This window comes from Apostichopus japonicus, chromosome 7 (assembly GCF_037975245.1).
Source record: "Apostichopus japonicus isolate 1M-3 chromosome 7, ASM3797524v1, whole genome shotgun sequence".
Taxonomy (NCBI): domain Eukaryota; kingdom Metazoa; phylum Echinodermata; class Holothuroidea; order Aspidochirotida; family Stichopodidae; genus Apostichopus; species Apostichopus japonicus.
In genome coordinates this window covers 1,185,858-1,197,644 of record NC_092567.1, presented here as the reverse complement: position 1 = coordinate 1,197,644, position 11,787 = coordinate 1,185,858, and the positions used below count along the sequence as shown (strand labels likewise).

Genomic DNA, 11,787 nt, shown 5'->3' with positions numbered 1-11,787 from the left:
GTTTCTTACAGTTCTATTCAAGTTTATGATGGGTGTATCACCATACAACCTTTATGGTTGTATATTCATCAACGTTAAATATGAATGTAAGAGACTGACTTCGGTCAGCTTGCTGCTTTGACAAGCCAATGAGGTTTCTTCGCGAGTTCCTGCTTGCAGGAGGATCTTAAATACACACATACATACATACATCAAAATAATGTTAAAGTTGTGTCTTATTAAGGTGTTTCTTACCGTACAACCGTCATGTTGTTATATGGTTTCATGCAAACTATTCATTAAATAGCAAACATTATCATACATGTCTAGTCAGTTTGGTTTATGATGGGTGTACCAGTTCAAGCTTGCTGATTTCTACGCAGGAAAGGGCTATCACATTTACCTGTATTTTATCACAGCGTTTGTACCTGCAGAAACGACATATTGATGTACGATTTTCAGGATACTTGTTGAGTAAATAAAAGTAAGTCGCTTCTCATACCATATATTGGACAAGGTTAAACTCATCCACCCAAGCCGAAAATGTGTGAGCTTATATTTGTTCTTAACGTGTAGCATATTATGCATTTATATGCCAGGGTGTTATAACACACTAACACGTGTTATGTTTTGGGAGCATGCGAGAGCTAGATATGTTAAAGATACAATACAGTAAATCGTAGTGGTATTATATATATATATTTTTTTAAATATTTTAAAATATTTTTATATAATATAAAATATTTTTTTATTTTTTATATTTTTATATTTTTTTAACACAGGCCGCAATAAAATGTGCCTCTAGCATAACACGTGTTATCATGTTATAACACAGATGCATATAAATGCGCAATATATTCAAGTCGAAAACACTATTATAAGCAACTGTAAATTCGGTTCGGGTGACTCATCCCGCGTCGGCTGAATTGGATGAGAAAGGGAAGAGTACATATGCAGTCTAAGCAAAAGTACAAATCATGCACCGATTAATAGAGTCAAATATTTTGGATGGCAAATATAAATGGTTTAGTCACCAATGACTCACTTGTTATATTAACTACTTACGTTTTTCTTCATATAATAATGTTAAATATTACTTTTATAATATCAAGAAAGGAATGATATTATTTCCCTGTATAAACATCTATCTGTTTTCATGAGTACAACTTTTCTCTGAGTAAGTAAATGGCAGACGGAAATACTCCTTCTGTGCACAGACATTTAATTTTAATTTTATATTACTGAAAATACTTCAGAGCGAAAAGGTGACTAAAGCATGACACATTTATATTTACAGGCACATTTATTTCAGTCCAGCTTTTAAAAGTTCTGTCACAATTTTAACAATAATGCGTAGATATTTTCAATCGCCTTTTAAGTTTTCTCTCGTTTACGCCATTTTAGCTCACCTGTTGTGAAAGTTATGTCATTATGTACGTGTTATGCTCACTTGTACGCTGTAGTGAATCTATGCAGTATATATGTTGATTACCATATTCATAGTTGCCTGCCAATTAGCCATTACATAGACCCCGAGCTAGTCGATTTTTATTGTTAAGCCAGAATTAACAGGTTACTGCTTTGTCTGATTAGGGAACGGACAATAATGACTATTGAAGAGGCTCACTGACCGAAACGAATACAAATTCTTATTGAATAAATTCAAAAAGAAACTAGCCAGCGTATCGGTATTGCACTGTTGTTGATATTGCTTCTTCTTTGTCCTTTATTCTAAGTTTGAGTTGATACAGCACAGGCTATGTATTTGTGTGTATTAGTTCAAGAAAGTCACCCAGACAACGGACATCTTGGTAAAAGTCAGTACAGGTTTTATTTAGGTCGACAGTGTTAACTTGTTCAGCTGTCAGAGGGATCAAGTGTTTTCTCACTCATCAGTTGCGAAGGACATATTTAAATTAAACAATTTGTGAAATTTACTTGTTTAGGCTACTGTAATGATTTTTCGAAGTGAAATTTAGCGTATGCAGATTGGCTGATTACACAAGCAATTGTTTTCGTTCAGACAGTTTTTATCCAAGGAATACCAGGCTGAAAAGCTTGAAAGTTATTGAGAGTGATGGAAAGTCATTTCTGAGGCCCAACGTGATGGATAATACGTGCATACCTCGCGATGTTGTAGGTATACTTAGTGCATTAGTGAACTGGAAGATAACATTCACGATATTTAATACTATGAAGTAAGCACCAAATGCCATGTAGGAATGTATATGTAAGCCAACTATACGCTCACATACCTACTATTGTAGGAATATATAAGTAAGCCAACTATACGCAACCAAAGACGTGTAAGGCAAACGTCGGGTAACTACCACTTTCATATGAAGGTGGTAGCCTACATCGTTGTTAACTTGTTGACGACGCGGCGTGAAGCATGGCGTCTGTAGAAGTTAGGGAGGTTATTAAGGTTGTTTTGTTGTCTGTGTTGATGTATAATGCCTTATTCACAATTCAATGGCAAAAAACCTTTATGGGAATATTTCCATCTCAGATTTATCGAGACAAGCTGAACTATAGCATACCTGAAGGTTATATTGCCTGGTGTTCTGGACAGGAACCAAATGATAACATCTGTAATTTCAAAAATTTATGTTTTTCACATCATTCGAAGAGGTTTTTTGTCATTAATAATACCAATGTTCAAGAAACTATTGTTATTTCACTGTCGACGGCTCAACCCGATTTATTTACCTACACAACGGTACATGACTTAAACTTCAAGTTTCGTGATAAGATATTGATAAACTATAAGGAAGGTAAATATCTGCTTTTTCGTCGATTCATACCGGGAAATATAGCACATGCCATTCACGACGAACTTATGCCTTTGTTTTACACGCTATTACGTCATGGGGACATTACAGACGATGTGCCACAACGAACGCTTGTCTCATTTCGAAGTTTGTGGTTGGAGGAAGCATATGGCTTGTACAACTTATTTTCAAAAGACACGCAATTACTAGAGACCGATTTACAACTAGAACCTGATGATTCATTTACATGTTTTCAAGATATAACTGTGGGGTTAACAAAAGAATCCCTATGGTATCAAATTGGTTTCAATGAACCAGAAGGACCCCTTGTTGATTCAAAAGTTACGGCAACACATATACGGAATTTCACAGCTTATATTCGAAGAAGATTGAACATTCCATCTACCTGTCCAAGTGAAGAATACGGTGTAGTATTCTCTCGTTTAAGAACACGAAGATTGTTAAACGAAAAGGAACTAGCCTCCAAAATAGAAAAGGAATTTCAATTAAAGATGGTCTTTCTTCATTTGGAAGTGAATAAAATGTCTCATATAAGTGATGTCATCAAGGTTGTTTCTTGTGCTAGATTGATAACTGGGATGCACGGAGCAGCGTTTATTCTCAGCATGTTTCTTCAACCAGGTTCTGTGGTAATGGAACTATACCCTTACGCATTGAACCCCGAATATCTCACTTACTATAAAACCTTATTACATTTACCTGACATGAATATAGAATATCTAACATGGAGAAATTTAAATCAGTCTAATACTGTTACACGGGGATTCAATTGGTTGCATCCGCTGTCGAACAGGATCGTGAATGTACCACGTGACGAACAGCTTAGAATCATAAATAGCGCCGAGGTACCTCCCCATCTGTGCTGCTATAACACAGAGTTTCAGTTTCGTATGAGACAAGATACATATGTAAATATCACAAATATTATAAACATCCTTGCGAGATCTTCACTTCGTTACAAAAAGTACAGCCATACTGACTGAACTTTAGATATTGCCCCTTCGAGTTTCTCTGGTCTACTAACCAACGACCCTCTTTTTTCAGTTATGACGGCATGTTTAGTTTGCTCATGCTATATCCCACGACAAAGTTAATCTCCAGCCTTGAAAGGTTGAAAGAAGCAACAAACAGGTCAGCGAATAAGCAAAATGGCCAAACCATGATACCATAATTTGTATAAAAGGTAAATTCTGTCAATTTACACCATGTACAGTAATTAGGATAGACGTTATAACCTGATCCATCATACGTGAGATTGAATAACACTTTCATGAAGAAAATGTAACGTTTCCTGCCAGTCGCGTGATAGTTGTAACAAGATACGTTATTGCCATAACGTTTGGATAACGTTTCTGAAAGGAAGTACAGTTAATGAAAAAATATCGAACGTGTTTCTTAACGGAAATTCAATTTATATCCCCATTACCCGACGAAAGTTCCGTATATTTACAAGGTACTAGATAAACGGTGACTATTATACCATGGCGTTTTCTTGAAATTATCTGGTCATTTTCTTTACCAAAAGACCAAATTTCGAACTATTCAGGAGCGAAAAGTTGTTATGATTGTAGTCCAAAAGTTGATATTTACATGGCATTGTCTTGTAAAAGTATGTATAACTATAAAGTAATCGTTGTATGATAGCTACAGTAGTTACTAGGTCTACGCTATATCCAATTGCTAGGAAAGGAAAGAAGATTTCAACTCGAGTAATGGTGATGACAAATTTTGTTGGGACTAAGATGACAGTACAGTCACATTTGTTAGGCGTATAACCATTTCATCTCCTCCCATCTTGACTTTTATTTGCAAGTACGTATATACCTGTTTCCACTTGGACAATTCGATACGTCCATTGATAATAATAAGAATTTACAGAGAAATACATTTTTGGAACTTCTATCCAATATCGTTTTCCAGATGTGATATGATTTGACCTATTTTCCAAGCACCTGCATCATCAACAAAAACACAGCAATATCGGTACCTTGGTAATTACTTTTTCAGTTACCAAATGCAGCAAGTTTTCACAAGATCATTTATGGAGCTACCACGTTAGTAGACTTAAATTGACCTAAAAATGTTGAAGACAACGATTTACCTCAGCTTGACTTTTCAGTGTATGTCAGTCTTTATCATCGACTAAGTATTTGTCTATAGTGGCTTTATGGCTTCATTTGAATAGTAACCCCTCCCCAGCAGTACGGTAGCCAGGCTGGACCATATGGATATGCCTCCTCCACATTCAGACAACTGTTCTCCCACCCCACTCCCACTGTACTCATCCTTTAACTATTGGTTCCCCTTCAACTCGGAGTACCTGCTCTCCAGGGTCCCAAACCTTTCTGTATAGCCGCCTCCCCTACATTTCGGTATAATCAAAGTCAGCATGGCGAACGATATAGACGGCTGGGCTTTGTGTTATATGTGTCTAGTTAAGGACCTAACAAGAGATCGTACAACATTTGGGAACATTCTAGATTTGTCACATCTCGTCTAGATTGTTGTAATGCTGACTTAGCTGGTCTTCCCAAACGTTTAACAAACAAGCTACATGTTGTCCAAAATAGTGCAGCTAGAGTGGTTCTTAACATGAGAAAGTCTGAACATAGGCTATCTCCTCAGCTCTATATCATCCTCACTGGCTTTCAATCCAACACAGAATTCTTCTGCTAACATGGAAGGTCCTTCATGGGCTAACACTTCAATAATTGTATGATCTCATCACCCCTTACAAGGCCAACTCGTTCTCTACGCTCTCAACATGCTAATATCCCTATTGAGCCTCGCTTCACATTCAGTGGATACGGTGGTCGTGCGTGTTCTAAAATTGGCCGTGGTTCATGAAATTCCATGCCAGATGAACTCAGACATTGCCACTCACTGAACAATTTCAAGATACATCTTAAAACCTTTCTCTTTCAAGGCGCATCTGAATTGTTCCACGATATCAGCGCTGTATAAATACTGATTGATGATGATGATGATGATGATGATGATGATGATGATGATGATGATGATGATGATGATGATGATGATGATGATGATGATGATGATGATGATGATGATGATGATGATGATGATGATGATGATGATGATTTTCCGAGTTAACCTCTCAGGCGGACGTGCATTGATCTTATTGTGGTGTGATACTTTAAGCCAATCCCTAAGGTGGCATACTTCTATTGGAGTCTATATCAATTCGCCCGAATGTTCACCAAAATACAATAGGAGAACGATGTTATCAACCAGGATGTTCTATTTTGTGGTTTGCATGTTGAAGAAGATGAATGGAAGTAGATGTGGTGAATAATGTGGGAAAATTGAAGACATTTTAGACCCCTTTAGACCTCCCAGGCGCAGCGTACGAAAATGATTTACTACTGTTTAAAAGTGACGAAAATTTCAGGCTCTCATAGCAAATAGTGTGTAGTCGATGGGGCTTTTAGTAGGCGTATGCTACCTTAACAGAGAGGCGCTAACGTATCGGTCATATCTAGTTCCGCGGAACCTGACACACTGCAAAATCACTGAAGTTTCCTTTAGTAAATCTCTAACGGAAACTTCTGGGCAAACTACTAGCGCATTCCCTTTACACATAGTGTGACACATTCCAACTAAGGTACGGGTTTATCTTGCCATGTTTTGATTGTTTTATATTGAAATTTATTTCTATTTATGTTTTGATAGTCTTATTGTTGCTATTTCTTCGGCTGTAATAGTTTAGTATTTTAGTTTTATTGTTTGCTGTCATATTTTATTGCTTTTGTTTTAAATTTCTGAATTTTATTGTTTTTTAATAATTATTGTTAAGTTATTTATTTCTGTACTTCTTAGGATTCAATTTTTTTAGATTGTATTATTTTTAAGTTGTATTTTTTATGCGTTTCTGTGAAGCTAGCTGCTTTGAGATCATTCTTTTGATGTAAAGAGCTATATAAGAATAAATGATTATTATTATTATTATTACTACTCATAACCAGCGCATTTTAGCAACGAAATTTACCCACCATTCGTTTGGAAACTTTACACACGTCTGGTCATCAACCAATCAGAAAGCTTCATAATGGTATTTTCAATCGCGCCTGCTACACTGAATCATACGTACCAAGTAAGACGTTAACCACCCCTACTTAGCACTGTTGACCGCATACTATTGATATGTACCAGTTAAATAGGATATCTCTGCACTCACGATGGGGAGCTATATACCACAAATGAACTGCAAGAGGGCAACACTTTCTCTATCATTATGTTTACCGAAATTTTACACTTTGACCTGTGTCGACTCAGATGACATTTACCTCCACCAATATCAATAGGGTTCTTGTACTCACCAAAGGGGAGATACATGCCAAGTATGAACTTCAACAAAGATGTACTTTTTACGTCGTGTTTGAATGGTTTTCAGATTTTGACCTCTGTTGACCTGAGTCACTACTCACAAACACACACTCACGCGTCATCACAATCATCCTTTTCGCCTACGGCAAGAAATAAAAAATGACATTACAAGAAGATGAAGGATAACATTCCACGATTGGTTATTGAAAGCAATTTCTATCATTTTTACAATAAAACTATCAAGATCTTTATTTTAAGTATCTAAACCATTAAGTACATGTACAAATATTACAAAACATTTGCAGCAATCGTCATAATTACACTGAAAAGAAACGGATAAGAGACTGAACGAAAGGAAGACTGCTCCCACTGATCGTGATGTGGTGTATATGTGCAAAGAGGAAATGATGGGTGAGTTAACATGGAGAAACTCAATTGACCATTGAGACATAACACAGAAAGATAACTATCGTTGAGTTACATCAAATGCATCTCAAAACTGTCTGAAATACGATAATGTAGTTATATAGCTTAAAATAAACTTAGATTCTACAATGACAGGTTAGTTAAGTATTACTACCAATGATTATATTACTTTATAAGTGACATCACTTGGCAAAGAATTGTAACTGGAAAAAGTAACAACAATATATATATATATGTATATATCTATATATACATACAAAGTGGTGTATAGTACCAATATAATGGATACTTCCCCTCCCCCCTCCCACAAAAAAAGGATCAATTCACAGTTGAATCATTAACAAGTAGTACAGCCAGGTATCAAACATTATATAGATGTGAATAATGGGGTATATAACTAACAGATTCAACACCAGTATTTGCAAATAGCAAGTACAACAGGAAGAGAATAACTCAAACTAATACATCTCTACACCAGTGACAATATCATTAAACAGGAGAACATCATGAAACCTGGTAGATGTAAATGATACTAATGTAGGTACTAGGAACCCAAAAGAAGGTATCCAATCTAGCTATTAATCTGTAGTATTTCATATTGAATACATTTACTAACTGCTTATCCACTAAAGCGCCTGTGTAAGAGAATGTGTAAAAGTAAGTTGGCCTGACGTTTCGATCCTAACAGTATCTTCTTCAAAGGCTAAAATGATTTAACTTAGCAGACCTAACACATTCAAACAATGAATATTGTTTAACAATTAACTCTGTTTAGGAATGAACAGTATTAAACAATAAACAGTGTCAACCAACTAGTGGCCAGCTGCAAGTCTCTAAAAGTGAATAGTTGTAGCACACTCATGTATGATTACAATGAACTGTGTTCAACAATAAACAGCTCTTAAACAAAGAACAGGATGTAAAGTGAGCAGTACCATTGTTTACATAGTATTCGACCACTGCAGGTGTACTATACAGTAATCTAGCCTACAATACAGTCATAACTAATGACACTCAATACCTGCAACACTGTCAAAATATATTATACATGGCTATAATTCAATCCTCCTATATTGTACTATATTAAAAAAGTCGTTAATTTGACATTTTGACATTCCGGAAACTAGAATAATAATTTCACCAGTAGCAAAACTTGTTTTGTGCTTAACTATATTATTTCTACATCTTTTCTAACAGGCTGTACAAAACAAACAGAAATTCACCTAAATAATAATGGCAAGTCCAGCTTGCATAACATTTCTAATGAATTTTAAATTCTATTCATACTAACTTTCCAGATACTGGACACAAATTTTAAGACCAACTAAAACATATTTTCCAAGGCAAATCTTAACTCGATAACACAACTGACACTAGCAAACAAATTTGCCGATCGGTATGAAGTAAACTGTTCTTTATATCCTCATGATGTGTTCCATCCATTTTCAAATTAATAATTTGCCTACAGCAATAACACATTCGTGTTCAATGAATCAATGCATGTTTGTGAAAGGTTAACTCACAAATGCTGTAAGATAGTTTACTTTAACCCAATTTTGATGTTGAACTTTCGTTTAATCAAAACTTTTGAAAGAGCAATGCTTTTGGCATGATCGTGATTCAAACCAGAAAATTGACCGTTACCAGTCCTGAACTTAAAACCAAGTGAGCTATACGGCCCATGTGAAAGCTTGCAAAAAGAAAAGTATGTAGACCTAAACTAAACCAGGACAAGATTATGGCAAAATAAGCATATTTAAAAAAAAATGTGATTCTGTAATAATTGAACCCTGTTGTAGAGCAGAATTCAAACTGATCTCATTTATGGATCAAATCAGAAGTTTGTGCACTTTTCTGAACATAAGATACAAAGAACTGTCAACGTTTGAGCTATGCTGCACGACATACTGAAAATAAATAACTACAAAATAAATAAGGGTTGTGCTACAAGGTGCCAGAAGCATTTAACATATACATCATAACATTCTGCACAGTGTTCAACTAAAAAAAAAGAGTAAAATATCCCTGCTGTCTTACAAAAAAAAGTATGTGTTGCTGCATCTCTTTAACAAAGTTGTGCCCTATCTTTATATGAGGCATATATAATGCCACGGTCTAGTATTAAAAATGTCATCTACAGTATCCTTTTAATACAATGTGTATTAAACCATTGAGGTCATTTCTAGCATATTTCTAGGCCAGAGGTCATTTCTAGCATAATGATGGAGTTTTAATAGTGGCAAAACAAACTGGTCATGTAATATTAAAATGAGCTTCCTACAAAAAAAAAAAAGGTAATTTTTTTTTTAAACATTTCATACACAGGAGTGAATACAAATGGGTATAAAAATATAGCAAGGCATGTAACAACCATTTATGAATATGCACACAAGTCACTTTAATAGAAGTATGCTTGTAGAAGAGAACAAGCACTACAATCCATTTAGTATCTTTACATTATCAAACTCTTCTTGAAAATTCAGAAATACTTGGAAATACATTTAAAGTCTTGTTCACAAGACTTACAAACCATGAGAAATGTAAGCACCGATACTTGTACAATATTCGTTACGTTTTCTAGCTTATTTAGATGTATATTCGCTATCTAAATTTTGTCACACTGTTCCACAGTTCAGAGCAAAATAGATAGTTTCACATGTCAAATGAGTCAGAACTTCGATTTCATACTTAACAATGGGGAATGACCCCAAAAAATGTGATATTTAAAGAAACTTATGTGGTCAAATAATATCCATGTTCTTTATCAAAGTTCCAATAATAGAAGAGTTTCCCAATTGCATAATTCAAGTGAGAAGATAAAAAATTACTCTTAAATTACAATGCCTTGTAAGTAAATGAAAATAATATGATGATTTCCAACAAATGACAAGGAGCTGCAACAGTATCCAAAACAAACAAAAGACATAATACATCTCAACATTATTTAACTTATACAATATATTACAATTAACTAATGGGATTCCAAATGATAATACTTAACATGGAAGTTTTCAAGACCTGCCAGTCGCAACAAATCTGTGTGACCACATTGTGACAAGATATGTACTACTGCAAGTGGCAGGGAATCTGACTAAAGGACACTATGATATTTTATATATAACTTGGGTCAAAAATACGTCTTGGAACAGATATGAAGGATGAATATGGATCTAATTATTCAACTATATTAAACTATTAGCTTACCAGTAGGGATACAGAGTTTGTCACCAGCAGATTGATGGGACTTTCATGCTTGTATTAAGCGGGGAGATTAGCTCACCAGTAGGGATAAAGATGTTGTAATCAGCAGATTAAAGGGGCTATTAGACTTGTATTAAGCGGTGAGATTAGCTCACCAGTAGGGATAAAGAGTTTGTCACCAAGAGACAAAGAAGTTTTTAGACTTGTTATAAACAGCAAGTAGATGAGAATACAAGTGTGCATTTTTATTGACTTCAAAAATAAATTTCTAGACGAAAGATGTACCAATCAGATGATTACTCAGAGTAAACAATGAAGGATTTCAACCGCTCTTAATTAAACAAACTGCAAGAGACTCTCACAAGCAGACAACAGTTTGCGCCTCATGATGGGCCGTAACGGTTGACATGATTCTTTTCAATGTTGAAGAATGGATTCTGGTTTCTTTTCAGATCCCGTTTTTGTGAAGTAGCATCTGCAAGGGCTTCCTTTTTGCATACCTTAGGTCTACTAAGATCCAGATAACTTTTCAATGATAGTCATGACACTGCCATTTTAATGACACGTACGACAAAGCAGTAGCATAAGGATCCCAAAACAAGGAGGACTCAAAATGGCTTGCATAGCAACCAGATCTGCTCATAAAGTTTCTTGTGTTCTGTTCCTTTGCTTCTCAGTTCCGACCAATGAACATGAATTCATCTCCCATAGGACAGTGTTATGTCTATGTTGCTTTAACAAGGCGTGAAAAACAAGTGAAAAGAAAGGGACACACCGATAAAGGCACCTTACTGGAAGAACAGTTGTTTGTGAGATGACACCCACCAGACACTGATGGGTGATGAAGGCACTTTAGCAGGAAGTAACCTTGACTATAGTTTGGTATCCTCTGAGTCTGGAGATGAAAGCTGTGGGACTTGTTGAGATGGATGAGTCTTGACGAGCAGTTGATAGGCTAGTTCAAATGCTTGGCCTAAAGTCAGAATGATTTCTGAGGCAAGATCCTATCATGATATGAGAAAGAAAGGTGAAAAGTAAGAAAGCA

General features: G+C 35.5%; 2 protein-coding genes across 3 annotated transcripts in view; one reads left to right on the top strand and one right to left on the bottom strand.

Moving 5' to 3' along the window:
• The first annotated feature begins 890 nt into the window (after window positions 1-890).
• On the top strand, window positions 891-6,398 carry LOC139970273 (protein O-linked-mannose beta-1,4-N-acetylglucosaminyltransferase 2-like). The gene has a single exon (XM_071975943.1). It carries the CDS (start codon window positions 2,372-2,374, stop codon window positions 3,752-3,754), a length of 1,383 nt encoding a protein of 460 aa, XP_071832044.1. The 5' UTR covers window positions 891-2,371; the 3' UTR covers window positions 3,755-6,398.
• Window positions 6,399-7,291: 893 nt separating this feature from the next.
• The window catches only part of LOC139970272 (ankyrin repeat and sterile alpha motif domain-containing protein 1B-like), a 123,651-nt gene continuing 119,155 nt past the window's right edge, over window positions 7,292-11,787 (bottom strand). For both annotated transcript variants that reach the window (XM_071975941.1, XM_071975942.1), the window contains exon 22: window positions 7,292-11,746. In XM_071975941.1, coding sequence (XP_071832042.1) covers window positions 11,615-11,746 — 132 coding nt within the window. In that variant the 3' untranslated portion in view covers window positions 7,292-11,614. The remainder of the gene's footprint in view (window positions 11,747-11,787) is intronic.